The sequence below is a fragment of the Dendropsophus ebraccatus genome, chromosome 5, assembly GCF_027789765.1.
Source record: "Dendropsophus ebraccatus isolate aDenEbr1 chromosome 5, aDenEbr1.pat, whole genome shotgun sequence".
Lineage (NCBI taxonomy): Eukaryota > Metazoa > Chordata > Amphibia > Anura > Hylidae > Dendropsophus > Dendropsophus ebraccatus.
The window spans coordinates 88,480,420-88,505,324 of NC_091458.1; the positions used below are offsets into that span (position 1 = coordinate 88,480,420).

The 24,905-nt window shown below is 41.3% G+C and overlaps 1 protein-coding gene across 1 annotated transcript in view; it reads right to left on the reverse strand.

Annotated features, from left to right (window-relative positions):
• The window catches only part of ABCC4 (ATP binding cassette subfamily C member 4 (PEL blood group)), a 226,765-nt gene that overhangs the window by 45,097 nt on the left and 156,763 nt on the right, over positions 1-24,905 (reverse strand). The window contains exons 25-28 of the mRNA XM_069970675.1: positions 24,051-24,242; positions 22,993-23,148; positions 12,305-12,394; positions 9,573-9,745 (exon numbers count right to left, since the gene is read on the reverse strand). Of these exons, the coding sequence (XP_069826776.1) occupies positions 9,573-9,745; positions 12,305-12,394; positions 22,993-23,148; positions 24,051-24,242 (611 nt within the window). The remainder of the gene's footprint in view (positions 1-9,572; positions 9,746-12,304; positions 12,395-22,992; positions 23,149-24,050; positions 24,243-24,905) is intronic.

The window sequence follows — 24,905 nt, forward strand, 5'->3', positions numbered from 1 at the left end:
AGAAAAATTTAAAATCATGTAGGAGAAAAAAAAATACAAGAATGCAAGTTACTGTCACTGAAAAAAACACACTTGCTACATAAACACAAAGAAGATTGTCGGCAGAAAACCACCACTTGGTCCCTTTTAGTATTTCCTTTCTTATTATCTTAGGATAGATATATGTTTATCCGAGACATTTTTAAATTCTGTAACTGTAGATTTACCAACCCCTTCTGCTGGAAGTTTGTTCCAAGCATCTACTACTCTTTCAGTAAAGTAATATTTTCTCATGTTGCTTCTGATCTTTCCCCCAACTAGTCTCAGATTGTGCCCCCTTGTTCCCCTCTTACCTTATTTAGTAATTTGACAACATGTCCACCCTTTCCCTTCTTTCCTCTAGAATGAACAGATTTAGATCCTTAACCCCTTAAGGACCGGGCCTGAAATGGCCTTAAGGACCGGAGCAAATTTTATGAATTTGACCAGTGTCACTTTATTCATTAATAACGTCGGGAAGCTTTTACCTATCCGGCTGATTCTGAGAATGTTTTCTCGTGAAATATTGTACTTCACATTTCTTGTAAATTGGAGTCGATACTTATAATGAATCTTTATGAAAAAACCCAAAATAGCATGAAAAATTGTGAAAAAATGCATTTTTCCAACTTTAAAACTTTTCTGCTTATACAGAAAATGGTTATGCTACATAATATATATATTAAATAGCATTAGCAACATGTCTACTTTATGTTGGCGGCATTTATTAAACTATATTTCATTTTTTTAGACAATAGAAAGCTTAAAACATTGGCAGCAAATTTCCATATTTTCAGTAAAATTTCAAAATCAGATATTTTTAGGGACCTGTTCAGGTTTTCAAAGTGTATTTAGGGGACTGTATGTTAGAAAGCCCCACAAAGCACCCCATTTCAGAAACTGCACCCACTAAACTCTGCAAAAGCACATCCAGAAAGTTATTTAACCCTTTAGGGGAGTCACAGAAATAAAAGCTAATTGTGTAAGAAATTTTAAAATGTTAATTTTCTGTGCAGAGATTTTATTGTAATCCAATATTTTTCATAATTATAAACTTATTCCCAGAGAAGTGCACCCCAATATTGATTGCCCCGTTTCTGCAGTTTATAGAAATACCCCATATGTGGCCCTATTGCGCTATTTGACGCAACCACAAGCCTCAGATATAAAGGAGCGCCTAGTGCATTTCAATGGCTCCGTTATATTTGGTCATTTCTGACTGTACCACTTCAGGTTGGCAGAGGCTCTCGGGTGCCAAAACCTAAAAAACACCCCTAAAGGGACACCATTTAGAAAACTACACCCCTCAAGGAATGTAACAAGGGGTGCGGTGAGGATCTGGACCCCACAGGTGCTTCACAGATTTTCCGAACAATATGGCGTGAAAAAAGACAAAAGTATTTTTTACACTAAAACGTTGTTCTAGCCTTCAATTTTTCATTTTCACAAAGGGATAAAAGGAAAAAAAAAACACAAAACATGTAGCGCAGTTTCTTCCGAGTACAGAAATACCCCACACGTGGACATTAAGTGCCAAACGGACGAGCCTCCAAAGGGAAGGAGCGCCAATTGGCTTTTGGAAGCTGGATTTCACTGGAATGGATTTCAAGGGCCATGTCGCATTTACAGAGCCCTCGTGCTGCCAAGACACTGGAAACCCCCCACAAGTGACCCCACTCTGGAAACTACACCCCTCAAGGACTCTAACAAGGGGTGCAGTGAGCATATGGACCCCACTGGTGGTGGGCACAAATGTGGAAAAATGTGACGTGAAAGGGAAAATTTTCTTTTTATCACTTTCACGGCACAAATGTGCCCGTCATCAAGGGGTCCATATCCTCATTGCATCCCTTGTTAGATTCCTTGAGGGATGTAGTTTCCAGAATGGGGTCACTTGTGGGGGGTTTCCAGTGTTTTGGCAGCACGAGGGCTCTGTAAATGCGACATGACGTTCATCATCCATTCTAGCCAAATCCAACCTCTAAAAACCAAATGGCGCTCCTTACCTTCGGAGGCTTGCCCTGCACCCACATGGCGCTTTATGTCCACATGTGGGGTATTTACGGACTCGGGGGAAATTGCTCTACACATTTTATGTTTTTTTTTCTCTTTTAACCCCTTGTGAAAATGATAAATTCAAGGCTAGACCAACATTATAGTGTAAAAAATGTAGTATTTCATTTTCACGCCACATTGTTCCACATTTGTGCCCGTCACCAGTGGGGTCCATATGCTCACTACACCCCTTGTTACATTCCTTGAGGGGTGTAGTTTCCATATTGGGGTCACTTGAGGGGGTTTCAACTGTCTTTGCAACACAGGGGCCTTTTAAATGCAACATGGCCCCTCGAAATCCATTCCAGCCAAATTCAGCCTCAAAAAACCAAATGGCGCACCTTCCCTTTGGAGGCTTACCCTGCACCCGCATGGCGCTTTATGTCCACATGTGGGGTATTTCCGTACTCAGGGGAAATTGCTCTACACATTGTGTTTTTTTTTTTCTTTTAGCCCCTTGTGAAAATGAAAAAATCAAGATAAGATCAATGATTTAGAGTAAAAATTAAAAAAAAATTACACTAAATGTTGGTCTAGCCTTGATTTTTTTCCATTTCCACAAGGGGTTAAAAAAGAAAATAAAAGCAAAAACGTGTAGGGTAATTTCCCCTGAGTACGAAAATACCCCACATGTGGACATAATGTGCCATATGGGCACAGGGCAAGCCACCAAAGGGACAGAGCGCCATTTAGAGGCTATGGAGGCCATGTCGCAATTACAAAGCTCCTGTGCTGCCAGGACAGTAGAAACCCCCCACAAGTGACCCCATTCTAGAAACTACACCCCATAAGGAATCTAACAAGGGGTGCAGTGAGCATATGGACCCCACTGGTAACAGGCACATATGTAGAACATGTGCCGTGAAAATAAAAAATAATTTTTTTTTCATTTTCACGTCCCAAATGTGGCCATCACCAGGGGGCCATATACCCGCTGCCCCCCTTGTTAGATTCCATATGGGGTGTAGTTTCCAGAATGGGGTCACTTGTGGGGGGTTTCTACTGTCCTGGCCGCACAGAGGCTTTGTAATTGCATCATGGCATCCTCTCATGGGAATGGCGGCCATACCTATTTAGCTGGGGAAAAGGGACAATTCTAATTTATTTGGGGGTATTAGGCCAATTATTAATTTATAAGGTTGAAAATAACAGGTGTCCATCAAATTCAACCTGTGTTGATCCAGAGGAAGGCAAAAAACCCTCGTAAGTCAGACAACAGTAGCCTCATCACAGGGAAAAAATTCCTTCCTGACTCCATAATGGCAATCAAAATAATCCCTGGATCAACGTGACCCCTGAAATAGGAATAAGGGACAGAATTTAGATAATGTAGAACTCCGATGACGTGTGGTACGCCTTGAAGCGATCCAGTATGCAGAGGCCGGGGTGATCAGGACAGGCGTCACACTGGAAAATGGTGTCACTCCTGATCCCCCTGTTACGCCACACTCTGCACTTCTTCTGGGGTCTCCTGTTTTCCAGTATGGGGGGACGTCACCTGGAAAATGTTGCCCTGGTGCGATACGGGGTCCCACATATCCAGAAGCGCTGGGTCCGCTTCATGGCTGCTAAATATTAGGGCTCTATTACTGCTTCTGATATGTTCGGATCGTGCCGCAAGCTACAGTAGCTCAGGCAATGAGGGACCGAAAGAGGGGGTGCCGGTATAAAAGTTATCCCCGTACAGGTGGTGACCTTTATCCAGCAGTGGGAAGATCAGTTCCCGAATGATCTCCCCACTAACTCTGAGGATGGGGGGGCATTGTGGGGGCATCTGGGGGCTGGATTCGGGTGTCCATTCCTTCATACACTCTAAGGGTACGTGCACAATGCGGAATGGAGAAGGATAACCCTTTGTGCATTCTGCAGCTGGCACCCACCGGCAGACTGATGCGCTGTTCTATGCACGGGCGGATTCCACTCTCCGTCCAATGTATTCATTCTTTGGACGGACGATGGAATCCGTCCGTGCATAACATGGAGTCTATGACACGGGTAGAGACATGCGCCCGCATCAGTCTGCCGGTGGGTGCCAGCTGCGGAATGCACAAAGGGTTATCCTTCGCCATTCCGCAGTGTGCACGTACCCTATATCTGTAAGTGTACCCTGAGGTACTCTCACAGAGTTAGTAGAATTTCACGCCATACCGTCATCTCTTATTGGGACGGTACTGGCGGAAAAGACGTGTCTGGGAGGCAGCGTACGCTACGCTACCCCCAGATACGTCATTGGAGGATGAGGATGAATGGAGGAACAAAGGATCCCCCCCATTCATCCTCACTGGCTGTTTCGGTGTCGGAGGCAATAATAGTGTATGCGTCCGATACCGAAAACACGCTGGGGGCCACTTTTTTATAGGGATTGGTATATGGGGTATGTAGTGGTGTAGTGTCAAACTTTATTCAATGTAGTGTGGTGTAATGTAGTGTTTTTTACGTGTTTTTTACAGTAAGTATAAAAAAAAAAAAACTACGCCAAAAATGGTGTTGCTGATAAGTGCTGCACTTATGTGCGGCACTTATCAGCAGACCGTGGCAGTAGGATATAGAAAAAAAACACCCTACGCCAAAAAGGAGGAGTTGCTGATTAGCAGCGCACTTTCGTGCGATGCTGATCAACACTCAGCGGCGATAGGGTACGGAAAATAGAAAAAAAAAAATTGGGAAAAAAAAACCAAAAACCTTTATTACATATTGAACATCCCTATAGTGGCTGATACGTGTATTAAACTTAACAGCCGCTAGAGGGCAGCAGAGCGCAAGATCCGAAAAAAGACGACGCTGGAGCCGAAAAAAGCCGAACGGGACGTCACGGAAGGAGCCGAAGACCCGACCAGAAGACGAGGACGCCGCGAACCCGAAAGACGCCGATCAGGACCCCGGGACAGGTGAGTAATGTACAAATACCTGCTAACAACCCCCCATGCCGACAGGGGGAGATGGCCTGCAGTGTATTTCTGCAGGCCATCTCTCCCGATCGCATGCGGCCGGTCCATGGCGCCCTCTTAAAGGACTCGCGTACCGGTACGTCATGGGTCCTTAAGTGACAGTGATCCATGACCTACCGGTACGTCATGGGTCCTTAAGAGGTTAAAGAGGGATTCCAGACAAGGGGTGTTTATTAACCCCTTCATGACTAAGGTCATTGGTGCCCGGATGTCCAGGTCAAATTAATGCAATGTTCCTCCTCGCCTTCTAAGGGGTGGTTGGGGTGTCATTTTTTGTGTAGTGATCCCTAGTTTTATTGGTATTATATTGGTGTAAGAGAAAAATTTATTGTTTTTATAAAAAAAATTCTAAATATAATAATGTTTTTTTTCACTTTTCATTTATGCTGTTCACTGTGCGGGAAAAATATTGTTACATTTTAATATATCGGACAATTCCGCATGCTGATATGTAATATGTTTTTGTTTTGTTTTTTTAAAATATGTTTTACAATTTATTTAGATTTTTTACACATTTTGTATAGCATATATAAGTCCCTTAGGGGACTTATATATGCAATGCTCTGATTGCATATAGGTTGCACAGGTGACTCATTTTAGGGCTGTCAGAAATTACTACCCAAAAATCCTTCTCTTCTGAAGTCTTTGCCAACACAGAACTGTCAGTATGGGATGCCATCTGGGCACTGCTGCTGTCGACTACAGTGAAGCAGTGGACCAAGCACAAGCGGAGAGAACCGAAGTGTATGTATGTTGTAATGATATAATCCTTTTCAGTGGCATACATACTGTAATATCAGTTTCATTAAGGATAAAGGAGCTAATATTAACACAGATTTCTAAGGCACAGGCTAACGCTATAGGCTAAGGCTTAAAGCCAAGGTATCAGCCATGTACACGCATGTGCTAAACATCAGTGTTTATGATAAAACACTTTAGAAAACGCTACCTCTTACCGGCATATAAAATAAAAAAAACACCTTGTTTTAATATGCTATTGCTGAAAAAGTTTATGAAGGCAGTCTAATTAAATGATACAGCCTGAAAGCAATGAGTTTTCTCCTGAATACATATAACAGACTAAAACCTATAAAAAAAAACTTTTGCAGTTTAACAATGAGAACACTTTGTGAAGGACGACTATTGTGTGTATTCTGCAGAAATGAAGAGGTTAGCCTAATATAACCCAAGACTTCATTATCATTTTTAGCTACTTTCAATGGGCAGTAATTGAATGTAGGTAGCAAAACAATGAGTTGCACTGAAATACAGAACAAGATAAACATCATCCCCAAGGTTTTGGAACATTACACATTTTCATCTGCCTCTGTCTTTAAGGGCTGCTCTCTATTCAGAGGTTAGACTATGGCAAGAGACATTTCACATGCCCACATTCAATTCATATCTTGTGCATATAATGGAAATGTTGTATTAGATTATCCTCTTTAGAGCAGAAATATTCACAATAGGGGTGGAAGCAGATAACATATATATTTTTTTTACAAACTGTTGCTGGAGGTAAAGCAAAATTCAACCTTTCAAAGAAAAAAAAAAAGACATTCTCCCTGTGTTTTAAGGGCCATGTCACAATACAGTAGTACAGCAGATACACACACACACACACACACACACACACACATACATACATACAAACACAGGGCTGACAATATAGTTGTCAAACGTGCCAACAATATCTAGCCTAACATAGTTTACACTCACAAAATAAAACCAGTGTCTTATCTAAGCACAAAACAGCTGTTAATAAACCACCATTTACATGTCAATCAAACAGATTAATCTTCAAAAGAAATGTAAATTCCTCACAAAGTTTCTCATACGCCTCAATTAATGGAGATTTTAAGCTGTAATGCTCCGAGGAGGGTGATTCACGATTCCTAATGCAAATGTCTGGGATTAAATTCTACTTTTAGAAACAGTAACTTTTCGAGGGCTTTAGTCTTCATGTGCCTGTCATTTATTGTTTCATGCTTAGCAGGAAATGCTGAAATTGTGTTAAATCTACATTTGTAATCATGATACAGTTTACATTCTTTTCTCCCTTATGGTGCGGAGAGAACATGCCACTGAACAAAAACATTTACTTCTATGTGTTTTATGCTCTATTTTACATTGCATCTATATCTGTATTGTGCAAATCGAACAAAACCCCACAAATCATAAGCACATAATGAAAATCAAAAATCAATGGAAATCTATAATGTGGATAATAGGTTAGCATGACTGATATTGTGAAATATATAGAGAATGAGGAATGACGACATCTACATTCAATGTCAATAAGAGGTAATAAGTATTTATACTGTAGAAATATTTTACAGGGTTTACTGTAATTCATTTATTCTAATGGCTAAAAGACATTGTTGGCAATTTGGAGAAGATGAAGCCATAGCTGGTAACAGTGGCATCAACGGTAACAGTGACAGAACTAGTTACAGGATTCATGTGGCAGGCTTGCCATTATGAAACTAGGAGTTATTTGGGATGAAAAAGTAGAGAATAATCAGACTGCAACGCCATGAAGATATTGTATATCTATATGGAGCACAGTACAAATAAGGAATAGATGCCGACATCTTCACATCAATATGAAAATAGATATCAGACCGATGTGGAGCAAAACAGAATAGTGAGGAATATGGACTGATATACCATGCCAGAAATGCTGAGAAGATAAGAACAAAGATGAACATAGAGACTGACACCAACATAAATGAAAATGGCTCTACGTGGAGAAGAAAAAAAAATTAAGACTATAGGCTGTGATAACATAGTAACATAGTTAATAAGGTTGAAAGACGACAAGAGTCCATCAGGGTTAACCTAGGGAAACCCTACTGTGTTAATCCAGGGAAAGACAAAAACCCTTTTATGAGGCAGACAAAAATTTCCCCATCACAGGGAGAAAATTCCTTCCCAACTTCAATGGCAATCGGAATAATTCCTGGATCAACGTATCAGCGGAAATCTAATGCCCATAACTTGTAATATTATATTTTTCAAGAAAAGCATCCAGGCCTCCCTTCAACTTATTTAATGAATTAGCCATAACAACATCATGTGGCAGAGAGTTCCATAGTCTCACTGCTCGTACAGTAAAGAATCCCTGTCTGTGCTGGTGGTGAAATCTTCTTTCCTCTAGGCATACAGGATGCCCCCTTGTCATGGTTACAGACCTAGGAGTAAAAAGACCACTACAAAGATCTCTGTACTGTCCATTCATATATTTGTACATTGTAATCAGATCGCCCTTAAGACGTTCTTTTTTTTCTAGAGTAAATAACCCCAAGCTTGATAACCTGTCCTGGTACTGTAACCCACCCATTCCCTTAATGACCTCTGTCCCCCTCCTCTGCACCTGCTCCAGTTTAGCTGTGTTCTTCAATGTGAGAAGGTCAAAGTGTGGTCTGACCAGTGATTTATACAGTGGATAATGGCTCTATACAGGAGAAAGCGCTAGGAACACTACTGGCATGGAGAGGATGCATACATGCATCGCTACTCACTACAGAACATTTGCTGGGCCAGGCGCTCTGCACCCAGGCCAGTGAATGTGTAAATGGTTCCAAAAGGTGAGCTGCAATGTATATATACAGGTATTGCCCAATACAATCCAGCAAAGAGTAACAGCAACTCGGCACAACCTACAGTCTGTATCTATGTGTGTGTGTGTGGGGGGGGGGGGCAGGGGGGATGTCACTCAACACTATATGCAGTTGGACCAGTAAATCCACAAGAAACCAATGATGCTCAGCTCAGCTCAAAAGTTCTGTTCCATAAATGCATCTGAAAAGAAAGGTCGATAAAAGGCACTCACCGGGTCAAATTCTTTTTTGCTTTATTGAAGAAAATACATCCAGATCATCAAGTAGGAGTGTAGGTGAGGGAGGACAAACAATGCATACCAGCGATGGTCATTTCGTGTGCTTGCTCATCAGCTTTTGTGCGCTTGCTTATCGAGTGTAGAAAAGGCTGTCACTGGTATGTATTGTTTGCCCTTCCTCACCTGCACCCATACCTGATATGATCTGGATGTATTTTCTACAATAAAGCAAGAAGAGAATTTTACCCGGTGAGTGCCATTTATCTATCTTGCTTTTTTTGGATGCATATATCTATTGCTGCTCTCTAGTATACATTCACTACAGGTGTACAGTATGCTTTGCCACTTACAGTACAGGAGAAAGGGGATTCAGCATTTGAGAGGCATGCTAGATCGATAGCATTGTGCACTGCACACAAAAAAAGAGTAGCAAGCCGCAAATCAAGCTCCAACCTAACATAACAAGTAGGTAGAGGAAATGTAGATGGTAGCAACAATTCTTTCGAAAACTCTATAATATTGCTTGAATCTTCACTTACCTAGAGAATATTTGAACACGAAAGATTTGATGCACACAATTCTGTGACTGTCCCATACATCTAACCTAACTTGGGGAAATCTGAAGACTGAGATGTTTCATACAAAGAACACATTTCTAACCATTGTGGTGACAGCTAATTATGCAATCATTACGCACAGAAAAAGCTTACCTTGGGTCTACATTTGCTGTTGCTTCATCTATAATCAGTATTTGATTCTTTCTCAAAATTGCTCGGGCGAGGCACACTAGTTGTCTTTGGCCAACACTAAAATTGGAACCGGATTCAGCCAATTGAGTCTCAATTTTCTCAGGTAATTCTTCAATTACTTCTTTCAGCTGCACCTGTGTCATAAAATATATTCACAATAAAAACTGAACTGGCAAATGACTATATGTCGCTTTCAAACTCCAGACAATGACCCTCCACGGGTGTCTGGTTCATCAGTTTACTACCATCTCTCCCTGCTCAAATAAAGGTGCACATTCTGCTGGCAGGCATCTCTCTCCATACTTTGAATGGCACATGTATGCCCCCTCTGCAGCCTGGTGATGACATCAATCTTCAGTCCTCCCCATTCCTGGCTGTCACATCTGAGTTCCCAGAAGTGTAGTACATCTGATTTTGATACTGGTTACAGCTTGTTTGCTCATATACTGTACATTAATGTGTCTGGATTCCCTATTTTTTACCACTCATTCATGGAAGAAGCCCAGAGTGAAACGTATTAGAGGTGGTCATGGCCACCTCCTCTGTGTGATGTTATACAGCACCCAGTTAGTACCCATTTCAATATTTGGGCTTATACTTGAGTGTCTAATAATGTAATATACATCTATTCTAATTATCTAATTATCTGTTGGTATAGCAGTGCATACTTATGAATAATTTATATGTATTGCATCTTGGTGTAAGTGTATTTACTCTACACAGCACGACTAGTTGTTTACAGCCAATTCACAGTAATTCTCAATAACTCTGTATAGCTTATTGTTTTCCTATATAACAGCCATTTCTCTGCTAGTGAGAGGTTCACCCATTTAATGCAATCTATTATTTGTATGACCTTCTAATGGAATACCTCGGTGACCCATGACATTCCCACCCTCTATCTTCTTTTCAACCGTCTTGTGTTTTCAGGTTTCTTATGCTAGGTCCACACTTTTTACATCCATTTCACTGTATCTGTTTCAATACGTTTGATGTTAACATACAGAAAAAATGCGGTCAACCACATCTTTGTGTATGTAAACATTTTGTTTTTTTAAAAGAATCCATTTTGATCAGTTGTTTTTTTAGAATAGGAAACAGATTTTGCAATATGGTATAGAGCAGCTTTCGCTTTTACAATCAGCTTTTTCCTTTAGGCTATGTTCACACATAGTATTTCTGTCAGTCTTTTGGTCAGTATTTTTTCAACCAAAACCATGAGTGGGTTGAAAACACAGAAACGGAAAATCTTCCCATTATAATTTGGCCCTGTTAGTATTTCTGTCAGTCTTGTTTCAATCAAAATCAGGAGTGCAACTGTATGTGAACATAGCCTAGGGGTGACAAATGACACTATATGGTATCTTTCAGAGGCATTTATTTAATATATAAGGCTTAATCCAAACAGAGGTCATAAAAAAATGTGTTCAGATCTGTGATGAAGTCTCCAATGCAGATTCTGTCACATTTGAAGTATAAATAATATGGCTATTTTTCCCTTCAAAGCAACAGACACCTTAACAAAACACAGGAAACTTCATTATAAGGCTATGTTCACACTACGTAAAAGTACGGCCAATGGCAACTACGGCCATACTTTATGCGCCTGTGAACATTGCCTGTTTCTTTATGGGATCCCGATGTGTATATGCTCCGGCCTGGATCCGTGCGGCGCCGTAAATAACTGACATGTCAGTTTTCTGCGCCCGCAATTCAATGAATTGCGGCCGTAGGAAACCCTGTCAGTTCACACAGTGAAGCGAGCGGCTCCGCCCGCTCGCTTCACTGTGTGCTATGGGAAGCTCTGATGCGGGCATGCGCTGATGCGCCCGCATCAGAGCTCTGTGGCCGGAAAGATCTTCCAGCCGGTACTCAAGTACCGGCCAGGAGGATCCATGCAGAGACCGGCCGTTCCGTGACCCGGTCGGGGTCATGGAATGGCCGGTCTCTCATGTTGTGTGAACATAGCCTAAGGGTCCATTTACACAGAAAGATTATCTGACAGATTATCTGCCAAAGATTTGAAGCCAAAACCAGGAATGGATTTGAAAAGAGGAGAGATCTCAGGCTTTCCTTTATGACCTGTTCCCTGTTTATAGTCTGTTTCTGGCTTTGGCTTCAAATCTTTGGCAGATAATCTGTCAGATAATCTTTCTGTGTAAATGGACCCTAAGTCAACAGGGTTTGCTGGGGCCCACAGTGTCCATCTTCCAATAAGTTCAGCATAGCGTTGTGGCTTCCATTATAAATGAGTCACAATACCAATGATTTTTTTTAAGCTGGAATAAACGACAACAATCAGCTGACGAAACTATCATCAGCTGATTGTTGTGTTTATTACACAGAGCGATTATCTGCCGAATCGGCCTAATTTGGCAGACTATTGCTTCGTGTAATAGGGCCCTAAGGCTTCCTGGTGGAAATGCCATTTTATCAGCAAGCATTTTCTCTGTTAAAAATTAACTGAAACATTTTCCAAAAACTTTCAGTAACATAACCTTTAGAAAACAAATGAGATTCTTAGGTTCACCTTGGTCATTACTTGTAACCTTTTCAAGAGTTTTTGGCAACACAGAAGCTTTCATAATTCTAATAAAAGAGTGCACTGTTCACATGCATATGTGGAAGGACAATATAAATGTTAGAGAGAGACCATAGCTGATCACAAATCCATATTTTTGTGTTGTCAGTACCTCTTCTAATACATCCCACAGCTCATCATCTGTGTGCTCGTCAAAAGGATCAAGGTTTTTCCTCATTGTCCCAGTGAATAATACTGGCTCCTGTTATTTGAGAAACATAAAATACAATTTATGAAAACACAGATGATAAAGAATAGACAATTGTGAACTAGTATGAGGTTTCTTTTGGAAAAAAAAAATAAAAAAAAATGTTTTTCTGCTGTTTTGGTAATATTTTTCTATTTGCAGTGTCACGGGACCGGGGGTAAAGTGGTGGAAGCAATGTTTGTTTCACCAAGGCTCCTCTCGTGTGTGTGTGTGTATTAACCCCTTCCCGTCACTAATACGTATATATACATTCCAACTGCCCCTACCCTGTGCAGCAGGAATGTATATATACGTTCCTGACTTCAGGGGCTTAGTGATGTGTGTGGGACCGCTGCAGTGAGAGCGGTCTCGCACACATCAGTGTCCTTGGAGCTGAGTATAATGTGAGGCAGCTGCAATCCTGCGTCTCATTAACCCCTTAAATGCCACAATCTATACACAGAGTCAGAACAGGCTTCTGTCACTGAGTGATCGGGACCCCCACAGCCATGCTGCAGTGGTCCCGATCACATGTACCGACGGGCGGGGGGGCAAGCCTCTTACCTTTATCCTGTATGTTCGGCAATCTATGCTCTCAGGTCATGCATAGATCGCCAATAGCGCTGATCTATGCTATACTATGGCATAGCATAGAACAGTATATGCAATCTAATGATTAAAAAAAGTCTAGTCTAATGACTAAAAAAAAAAAGTGTAATAAAAAAAAGTTTTAAAGTATTTTTAAGTATTTAAAAAAAAAAAAAAAACCTTATAAACCCCCTCCAAATAAAAGTTTAAAATACCCCCCTTGCCCATTATAAAAAAAAAATAAAAAAAAAATGAATAAACATATTACATATCGTAGTGTGCGGAATTATCTGATCTATTAAAATATAACATTGTTCCCGCGTGGTGAACGGCATAAACAGAAAAAAATTAATCAGGATTACTGATTTTATTAAATGATATATCAGAAAAAAATAAAAAGCGAACAAAAATTTTCTGTTACACCAATATGATAGTAATAAAAACTAGAGATCATGGCACAAAAATTAACACCCCAACCAGCCCTGTAGGTGGAAAAGTAAAAGCGATATGGAAGGCTCTTGGAAGGCGGGGAGGAACATTGCATTAATTTGACCCGGACATCCGGGCAAAGGGCTCTGTCTTGAAGGGGTTAAAAAAGCAGCCAGGAGGTTAGATAGCAAGGAGAATCTGTTTCCTTGCAATAGGTTTTGGCAAAGACCGGCTAAAATAGGGCCTGGCTGCTTTGGGGTAGGGGAGAGATGGGTGGGCTCCTACTCCGCTTAGCTACTCCAGGTATTGGGAGTGACTCTGGCTACTCAGCTGCAAGGCTGAGATGTGCTATAGAAGGGCAGAAAGCTCACAAGGTGATGGCTTTTTCTGCTCCTGGGATAAACACAGAGTTGACAAGTGTTTTACATTTTGTTTGAGAGCTGTGAGCAAATCCCTTTACAGCAGGTATAATCTTGTAGATCTACATAACTGGCAGCCATGATATAATTTTAGAGAACAGCCCACAGTCTAAAAAAGGGCACTTATGGCACAATGGGTTCATCTGCTTCATTATTCATTAATAAATGGACTCCTGTTCTGATTTTTCATATTCCAGAACATGAAAATATTTTCATTTATTTGTCCCTTTCTTACAAAATATATAGAATATATATAGAAAACACACATCTTTTACTTGGTATTGCAGCATAACTACAAGGCAGTTTCGCTATACATTCTTGGTTACCTATGAATGTACTACAGCAGGGATTAGGGGGATTTGTGGATGCCCTTACCAATCTAACATGTGTCATGTACAGGTGATTAATGGTGATAAGCAGAACACTCTAAGCTTCTATAAAAAAAAAAAAAAAAAAAACTATTTAGAAAAACTATAAAAGAATGAACCCCCAATAATTATTTTATATTACTCAGCCAAATCACAATATTCTGTACTGTGATTAATTTTTTTTTTCGTGCATACTCCATCCATAAGCCTCCACTTTAGTGACTAGCTGCAGTGGGCCCAGGACTTCATCAACAAGCCAGGACAGGACCTCCTCAGGGTAAGAAAACCGAGAGATCAGGGCGATTGAGTATGCAAGGCGAGTACAGTTTATTATTTTATAGCTCGACCACGCATCAGTCAGTTTTTTGTTTTTTTAAGGAAATCTGAAAGCCTCTTTAGTTGTAAAGCTGTCACAATGAAAGTCATTGAGCTCTTGAGTATCAGCTATATGAACTATTTCACTTCACTACTTGTAGTAATTTAATATCATTAAATACCTTTGCAACCTGCTGATGCGGTTTTAACCTTAACTCTACCTTCCTGCATGGTCTGACCTTTAACCAGTTGTTATAAACTTACTTTTTGCATAGAGAACTGGCTGTAGCCACAAGAACGTTCTTTACCAACAGTTATACTTGGTTGCAAAGGACCCACCTCTGATACTAAACAGGGAATAGCAAGATGGTCTCTGATCACTGCAACACCTATGAGAGCAGGTGCTAAAGACAAGGACAAGAAATAGATGGGGGGAAAAAAACACCTACAGTATATGGTATAGAGATAAGTGTTTAGGGCTAATGGCAAAAACCCAGAGCTTAAAGAGGATGTACCACTAGGTACATCTTCTTGAATTTAACACATCGATAGAACAGCGCAGTCAGGGGGAAGCCATGCTGAAGCACTGGAGGTCGGCCGACCCGCCCCCAGTGGGAGGGAATTCCCTCCTCTCTATGACGTGGCTCCATTGATTCTAATGGAGCCGCGTCAGAGGAGAGGGAATTCCCTCCTACTGGGGACGGGCCGGCAGACCTCCAGTGCTTGATCAGCGGCCGATACCGCTGGATAGAACGGCGCCGTACACGGGAACCGGGACGCGGTTCGAAAAATGGACCGCGGCACTGGCTTCCCCATGACGGCGCCGTTCTATCGGTGTGTTAAATTCTAGAAGATCTACCAAGTGGCACATCCTCTTTAACCTGAACCCACTGATCGAACGGTGCCAGCACGGGGAAGCCGGCAAACCGAGGCCCCGTTCCCGTGCACGGCGCCGTTCTATGCACGGGAAGCGGCCGGCGCTTTAAACGCTGGAGGCCGGCCCGCCCGCCCCCAGTGGGAGGGAATTCCCTCCCCTGTATGACGCGGCTCCGTTCATTCTAATGGAGCTGCGTCATACAGGGGAGGGAATTCCCTCCCACTGGGGGCGGGCGGGCCGGCCTCCAGTGCTTGAGCACCGGCCGGTTCCCATGCATAGAACGGCGCTGTGCACAGGAACGGGGTCTCGGTCCGAAAAAGCGCGGCACCGGCTTCCCCGTGCCGGCGCCGTTCGATAGGTGGGTTCAGATTAAAGAGGATGTACCAGGTGGTACATCCTCTTTAAGGGGAGTTAGGTTAAAAACGATGGTCTACTTCAGTTATATGTGGACTGACTAGTTCTGTTAAAACCTATAGTCATTTTGTATTTGCTATTATCTTTTTTTTCCCTATTAATGTTTAAACTTTGTATAATATCTTCTTTTTGAAAATCTCAATAAAAATACTGAAATATAAAATGTCATGTTTAAAACGATGTTCTTAGTTCTGTAAGAATTTATGCTATGACACTTCTAAATAAAACAAATATGTTCATTGTTATTTTAATCTTGTAATTCACTGAAGTGTTTTCAGCCTGAATTAGTTGCATATTAAAGACATTAGGAAATTCAATTGTTTTATTTTCTTTCTTTACACTATGCCAAAGATTTAACTTCAGTGTTTTTTCAATTAGGCTAACTTCAATTAAAACCCATGTAGCAACAACAGGGCTCTGGTAAACAACATCCTCTTAAAGCAAAGTATTAAAGATGATTACATCCACCTTTACCTGAGTTACTTTCAAACCTTGTAGATGCTGCTACACTTAAATCTAGGTAAATATTGAAACCATGAACCCATTTAAAGTGACATAAAATCCGTTGCGGAATCCGTCGCACTGCATGCGCCTCTTAGTGAATCCTGCCAGGGAAAATGGGGCGGGGCCTAATATAAGACTGGGGTACTTGTACGCAGGTCTTCATAAATCAGCCACCCCCCCCCCCCCCCCAATGTGTTAAACAAATCAGAGAATGATGGTGCGTTTACAGACAGATTTATCTGACAGATTTTGGAAGCCAAAGCCAGGAATAGATTTGTTTATGACCTGTTCTCTGCTTATAGTCTGTTCCTGTTTTTGGCTTCAAAAATCTGTCAGATAAATCTCTCTGTGTAAAAGCACCATAACCCTGCATACGGCAACTTAAAGTGACACTGTCACCCCCTATTTGCATTTTTACTGCTCTCCACAGGTGTAAAGGGTAAATGTTACAGCTTTCATTACTTATTTTATATCACACCTCATGGTGCTTGTTCTGGTAAAAAGTCGTTTTTATCACCTGTGGATTTGTATATGTGGGCGGGGCCTCGCGGCCTTAGTGCCACATTACTCTGCCCCTAGCGCTACTTAGCCCCACCCCCATCGATGACGGCATTGCCACATAGGTCCCGCCCCCTCAGCAGCCATTGGGCCAGTCTAAAGCTCTAGGCCCCACCCCCTAGATTGCCCCCACCAATGGCCGCTGAGGGGACGGGGCCTATGTGTCGATGACGTCACGGATGGGGTGGGGCTAAGTGGAGCTAGAGGCGGAGCGATGTGGCACAAAGGCTGTGAGGCCCCGCCCACATATACCAATCCACAGGTGATAAAAACGACTTTTTACCAGAACAAGCACCATGAGGTATAATATAAAATAAGTAATGAAAGCTGTAACATTTACCCTTTACACCTGTGGACAGCAGTCAAAATGCAAATAGGGGGTGGCAGTGTCCCTTTAAGAGAACTGGGTATTAGTAAGAGTGACATATTCAGACCACGGTGCCCAGTGAGACTAAACTGAGGGAAAACGTTTAGTTTTCCGTGCATGAATAAGTTCCATTTGATAAGACTAATCTAAGAGTCTCACTAACATTAGGAGTGGAGGGAAGTTGCTATGTTTTTGCTATACTTAACCTAGCTGCCAATATTATATGACTGACCGCTATTCTTGCTGGCGGGGGAATACATGTGGGATTGAGAAAACACACAGCTAAAGCCGGATCAGAATCTAAACTCTTTTTAGCTATGGCTGATATAATGTCCTAGATTTCTAACCAGAGGAGTGTATAATTGGACAGAACCACCACATTCAAAGGTAAGTACCTTTTATGCCATAACCTCTCCAACAGTGACCAGGGTAAGACGGGTCTATTCTGGAGATGTGAGATGGGGTGAGATACCATCTAAGAACAATCTTTTGAGACATCTTCCAATGTTTAATCCCTTTAGATAAATGTTTAGTCCATCCAAATGCCTCTCCCCATTCAGTGACAGTATAAGAGTGATGTAATTCTAATTCCCATTTATAACAGTAAGAGGGTTTATCCTTATTACTAAGCGTCATAAGTGCCCCATGAAATTAAGAGATCCTAAAAAGATTTTTTTTTATCTGACCCAGTAAATGGGATTTGTATTCCCTTAACAGTAACAATTACAAGTTATAGTTAAAGGGGTTGTCCAGGGAAAAAAAAAATTTCTTTCGAATCAACTGGTGTCAGAAAGTTATATAGATTTGTAATTTACTTCTATTTAAAAATCTCCAGTCTTCCCATACATATAAGCTGCTGTATGTCCTGCAGGAAATGTTGTTTATTTACATTCAGAAACAGTGCTCTCTGCTGACATCTCTGGCTGAGTCAGGAACTGTCCAGAGCAGTAGCAAATCCCCATAGAAAACCCCTCCTGTCAGCAGAGAGCACTGTTTCTGAATGTAAATAAACAACACTTCCTGCAGGATATATAATAGCTTATAAGTATGGGAAGACTTGAGATTTTTAAATAGAAGTAAATTACAAATTTTTATAACTTTTTGACACCATTTGATTTGAAATTTTTTTTTTTCGCTGGACAACCCCTTTAACATCTAAGATACAAATGTGTTAAAAAACATTTTTTCCCTACTCCTAAATATTTTAAAAACAAATTAAAAGGCTAATCAGTGGCTTAAATATGTCTAAAATTGAGAGTATTGCTTTTAGAAATTGTACTATGTAACACTCGTAAAAAACTGTATTTTTGTTAAAAAAACAAAACAATTACAAATAAAAAATAAATATCTAATATTATAGTATGAGTTCTTAACGTCAACCAGTAAAAAAAAACCAAAAAAATAAAGCATAATTATTGTCCAGTTAGCAGAGTATGGAGCTTTTCTTACTCCTGTCAGGAAGCTAGGTCTTTTTTTCTTAACACCTGCAACACCCAGTTAAGCCAAATTTTTTAACAGCTATTTAAAAAAATTGCAATTTCACTACATAAGTTAAAAATGTACTTTAAGACGCATCTGTATATTCCCTAAAAACACATGTAAAAAGTCCTTCTAACTTATTTATACATTTTAAGCTGTACGAATGTAACACCCGTAACAATGCAATGGCCCTTTGAGGAGTTTTGAGGAGAGTTTTGAGGAGGGTGGGTTGGAGGTGACAGAACCCCTTTAAAACTTGCAAAGTGATGGTGTATGGGATATCTTTCAAATTCTTGAAACGGGGGCATTGGAGAGGACACGGTGAGGACACGGGTACCAACACTCAAGAAAAGTTTAAAGAACCAAGAGGTTCTGGAGTTTGCGCTGTTAGGCTATGTTCACACTACGTAAAATAACGGCCGTTATTTTCAACGGACGTTATTTTGAGGCCAAAACAACGGCCATAGAATTACGAACGTACGGGCTTGTTGTGACACTACGGCCGTTGTTTAATTTTGATTCCTAGCACGTTTATAAACGGGATGAAACCGGTCCCAAGAAACCACTCGGTTTCAAAATCAAGTTTAATTCGGCAGATATAAGTTTTACGTTCGCAGCCGCATTGAAATCCACGGCCGTTGTTGCAGTATTACCGGACGGAAATAATTGACATGTTTATTTTTCACGGGGCCGTACAAACAACGGCCGTAATCTGATACGTAGTGTGAATTTAATGGCCAAAGTTACATTGCATTACAGTCATTATAGGAAACCTCAAAACAACGGGCGTAGTGTTGCGAAGCTTTGGAGGACTTTGAGATTAAGGGTATGTTGACACTGAGTAAATGTGACGGAATAGCAGAGAGTGGCGGGAGCGGAAGTACGCAAGCCCTCTCACTGAGGTATTCAACATCCTGTGGTGAAGAGTTCTGCCGCGGAATTCTGCGACATTTACTCAGTGTGAACATACCCTAATACACAGACAAATTGTAAAGAAGGCAGGAGTGAGTTTTAAGTTGGAATCAGCATTAGGAGTACTTGGGAATACATGAAAAAAAAAAGAAAAAAAAAAAAAGGTAAGTATTCATAGGATGTTATTTTACGCCAGACTTATAATAGTGTGACAGTGGACTGCACCCTCTGTTCCCAATACTGAAAAATGGAAAAAATTGTATTTATAACTATGAAAAATTTTACTGCCTAAAAATTTGGGTTTTTTTCTATTTTTTTTTTGTGTTGTTACTGATAAATCCTTGGTGGGGTAGGAATAGGGATGGAAATTTGGAAATGGAAATATGGAAGCTGCCTTCAGGAGATTGGACCTGGATACAATTAAGTATAGATTTATTTTCCCGCCTCTGCCACTGAATGGATGAGAGGGCCGGAAACGTTACATCTCAAGCAGCATCACAGACCAGGAAGCAGCTGGGCACCGCAGAAGGGAGCAGTGCTGGAACGGGCGAGGTAAGTAAATGTCGTTGCCTTCATCTACCTCCTCCCTGGCCATAGCAAAATAAAAATCCCTCCCTCACTTAGTACCCCTTTAGGGTTCCTATACACCTTACACAATCATCAGCAATACCTGCTGTTGGTGACAGGTGTGATGGAAAATCACCGCTGACCCCTTTATTTTGTGAGAATAAAAGGGGTCCTCTGCTTACAGAGAACACAGGAACACTTGGCCATGCCAAACATTCTTGTGTATGCGGAGGAGGGGCGGAGGTCTGCATATGACCCACAACCAAGCCACGCCATAAAAAAGTTAAAAGTTCAATACAACAGTACATTGCAGACAAACTGCAAGCATTTCTTGTCATAAGACTTGTAAGTCATAATCATGAAACAATGCCTTTATGTTCACTCCATGAAAGGTTTAGGTGATCCCAAGATTAATATTTATCCACTATGCTCAGAAGTAGAGATGAGCGAATCGCTGATCCCAGTTTCCCAGGCTTGGATCCAGCTTTTCCCCAGCACATGGGGTGGAGCACAGCAGCACTTAAAGGCCCGCTTCTCGATGAGTGGAGCGCAGCACTTCGCTTCGTTTAGATCAGCAATTTACTCATCTCTATTTGGAAGTCCCACAGACAGTAAATGGAGCGGTGGCCATGTATGTGAGCTGCCACCCCTTTCACTTGGGAGGCAAGTCACCCCTGTTCTTATAATCACCTGGGGTCCTAGTGGTCAGACCTCTACTGATCAGCTAGTTATTCTCTATCCTGTGGCGAGAGGATAACTTTTAATTTTGGAATAGCCCCAAGATCAGAAAAACATGGCTGCTTTCTTCAAGAAACAGGTTTAAAGCATCTAACCTGCTGATCTGTCCCTATAGCACATGGGGCACTGAGGATACAGCTAATTTTCTTACCTTGATCCTGAGCACCGTTTTTTGGAACTTTGTAGTTTATTCGAGAAGTGGTTTGTTAGACTGGGGAAGGGCTACTGCCCTCAGTGCGCAGATTCATCCCACTCTCCTAATAAATATTTATCAGGCGCTCTGTAGTGATGAGCACCAGACGGACATTACTGCAAAGCGCTGTCTTAATATTCATTAAAAGGGAGGGCCAGCCAGCGCGGATCGGTGCACTGAGGGCAGTAGTTCCATTTCCAATGCACCAAATAACCTGATTTACATATCTAATAAACTACAAAGTTCCTGGAAACAGCTAATCCAGTTAAAAAAAGTTACCTTCATCCTCAGCGCTCCATGCGCTATAGGGAAACATCAGCAGGTTAGATGCTTCTATTCTGCTAATAGCTTCTAAATGACCTCAATGGCTTTTTTAATGTTTTCCACAAGGAAATATGTGAAGAAATCTACAGAATACATTGTGTGGCACTATCACTGGTACTTGAGAAACCAGTAGTAACATACATGGAAGCCTGCTTCATCCTAATATAGCATTTTATAATTCACTTTTTACAATCCCTTTAAATCAATGTGAACAATGGGTAAATGAATAATGCTGTTGGTCTTTAATTAAAAACTAGAGCACATACAGATGTGCTGAAATCTTAACAATGCTGCCAACAGATGATTAGGTTTTTCCATTTTATAATGTAGGATGTGTGCAAGCAGCATGAGAAGTGGCACTAATAGTTTACAATATAATCAGTCCTGTAAATGAGGTATATGAACAGAATGTGTTTACAACACCAGCCTCTTCCATTTCACTTCAATTGATTTATTATTGTGAGAAAGAGCATGCCATACGGCATCCAAGAACTATAGTCGTATTTCTCAAATGGAACATTTTTAAATTTTTCACTAGTGTTAAAGCAATGCTACATATACACAATGTCATGCAAAATTTGGACACCCTTAGTCAAAATTACTGTTACTATGAACAGTAAGGGGTTGTCCGGCATTAACTACTAATCTGCGATACTGCTGAGGATGCGGGAGACATAAGAATGCTGTATAAAGTGGGTGGCCCTGGAATCTGCAGCAGAGCAGGACATGTAAGTATAAAGCACTCTTATGTCCCCTGCAGCCACGGAAACATCACAGATTAGTAGTTTACGCTGGATAACTAAGTAACTTAAAGATGAAATGATCTCCAAAAGGCAAAGAAGTTAAAGATTAGACAAATTTTTCAATATTTAAAGTGGTTGGCCACTTTATAGTAAAATTGCTCGGTGTACAGTATTAAATTTACTCAAATCCCTTACTAACAGCAACACCCTGTGTACCTCAGAGTTAAAATTACACTCCCTTCCTCCAGGCTGTGCTGTCCTGCTCTGTGGTAACTCTGTCCATAAGATGGCCGACATGAAGGAACATGTGACCATGTCCCACCCCTCAGTGTCTTCTTTAAGCATACACAGGCTCAGTGGTGGACACTGGGGGTGGAGCATGGTCACATGTTGCTCCATGCTCAGCCATCCTATACACCAGGAATGGGGAACCTTCGGCCCTCCAGATGTTGCAAATCTATAATTCCTATTATGCCTGGAGAGCCAAAGCAAAGCATGATGAGAATTGTAGTTTTACATCAGCTGGAGGACCGAAGGTTCCCCATCCCTGCTATAGACAGACTCACATAGAGGAGGGCAGCACAGCTCTATCAGGTACACAGGGAGCCAGGGAGATTTAAGTGCTCAGATAACTTTTATAGAGATCCCAGACCTTAAATAGCCTGTTAGGGCTAAGGTTTTCTACAATTATCATTGTTCCTATCATTCCTACTGATTTATAAACATATTCACCAAGCCAATATACTGGATGCCGTTTTCCGCTCTCAACATGCTATAAAATGAAATCAAACATCATATAGATAAAATGGAAAAAATACCTGGGGTATAATGGACATCCTCTTCCGCAAATCATGTAAGCCCAAGTCTGATGTCAAAAGTCTATCTATCCAGATTTTTCCTTCTGGTTCAGCAAGACGGAATAAAGCTGCAATGAGGGAACTCTTTCCAGCTCCAGTGCGTCCAACTATTCCAACCTGTAAAGCAGTTAGGATTATAAGTGATAGAACTGAATACTTACGTCCATAGTTTTATTCCTGTCTGTAAGCAACGTGTCTTGTCTTAGTCCATAGTAAAGAATAACATTTTTTTTACCACAGATCGATCTATCTAATTGTCTGGTGACTTTAACACTACATGTTTAGCTTCCCAGTCTCTGCATTAGAAGAGGCAATCTTAATATGGAAAATTATTATTAGTGTCTCATTTATTAAAACTTTCTGTAAGAATAATGGTCTTTGTTGCCCGTAGCAGCCAGACACAGCACAGCTTTCAATTTGTGAACTGCTCTGCCACTATTTCTTAATATGCCCTTCCATTCCCAAGATATAAGGGTTTATAGTTCAACAATTCATCATAGGGGTGTGATGAACACATAATGTGCTATGCTGCTGAGTTGCGGAGGACATGCCGATGTACTTGCCTACCTTGCTCTGCCGCAGCTGCCAACTCTTAGGCTGCCCACTCTCCGTGGCTTCCATAGCATCCTGTGACATACTGTTCCATCTGGAAATGGCCTCTCAGCATAGACAGTGTAGAGGCTATGTTGAGCGGGCATTACCAGTGGGATATTTTACTGTGGTTATCTAAGCACCAAATACTCCAGTTATTAACTGTCCCAAAGTATATTATTAAAGACAATCCCTTCCAATATACCCTATTACAGTATATCTACATAATAGGAGGATTTCTTCCTCTACGAGACAAGGGTGGCAAATCATGCCGTCACTGCATGATATTTCATCTAGCTCAGATTCTAGGGAGCACTTGCACCGATAGCTGAAAATAAGTGTTAGTCACCAAAAGTAGTCAGATTATCTTTAGAGGAAAGACATTCAATTCAAATATGGGGGGCACTGACACTTTTTTTTAGAAATACCTTCTCCTTTGGTCGGATTAGAGTAGTTAAATGTCTTAGAACCAGTGGACCATCTAGGCTGTATGCAAAGTTGACATTTTCAAAAACGATCATCCCCTTATTCGGCCAGTCTGGTGGTGGGCGTTTTTTAGACTCCCATGCAGCTTCTTTTTCAAGTTGAGTGTACTCCATCACTCTCTCCACTGAGATCATCTAAAAATAAATACATCCACTAACCAAATTGTTTCTCTAAATGTTTTGATTATAGCTTAATAAATTCAGCAGGCAGGTAATATCACAACAAGGACAATAACACATTAATAAGACATTAAAGCGACTCTGTACCCACAATCTGCCCCCCCCCCCCCCCAAACCACTTGTACCTTCGGATAGCTGCTTATAATCCAAGATCTGTCCTGGGGTCCATTCGGCAGGTGATGCAGTTATTGTCCAAAAAAACAACTTTTAAACTTGCAGCCCTGTGCCCAACAGGAGTATCTGTGCCCTAACTGTGCACCACCCCTCCGTTCCTCCTCCCCACCCTCTTCTTCATTAAGAATGCCACTGGAACATTTTCTCCTGTTTGAATATTGCACAAGTGCCTTAACAATTCAGCCCATGTTTAGTATTCACACAGCTGAGGAATAGGAGACAATCTGCCTGGAGCATTCCTAATGATGAGGAGGGCAGGGAGGAGGGACGGAGAGGGTGTGCCAGCCTAATGCACTCACAATCCAAGCCCCCGGCCGTTAGGCAGGGGGTTGCCAGTTTAAAAGTAGTTTTTTAGGACAATAACTGCATCACCTGCTTAACGGACCCCAGGACAGATGGATTAAAAGCAGCTATCCGAAGGTACAAGCTGTTTGGTTGGGTCAG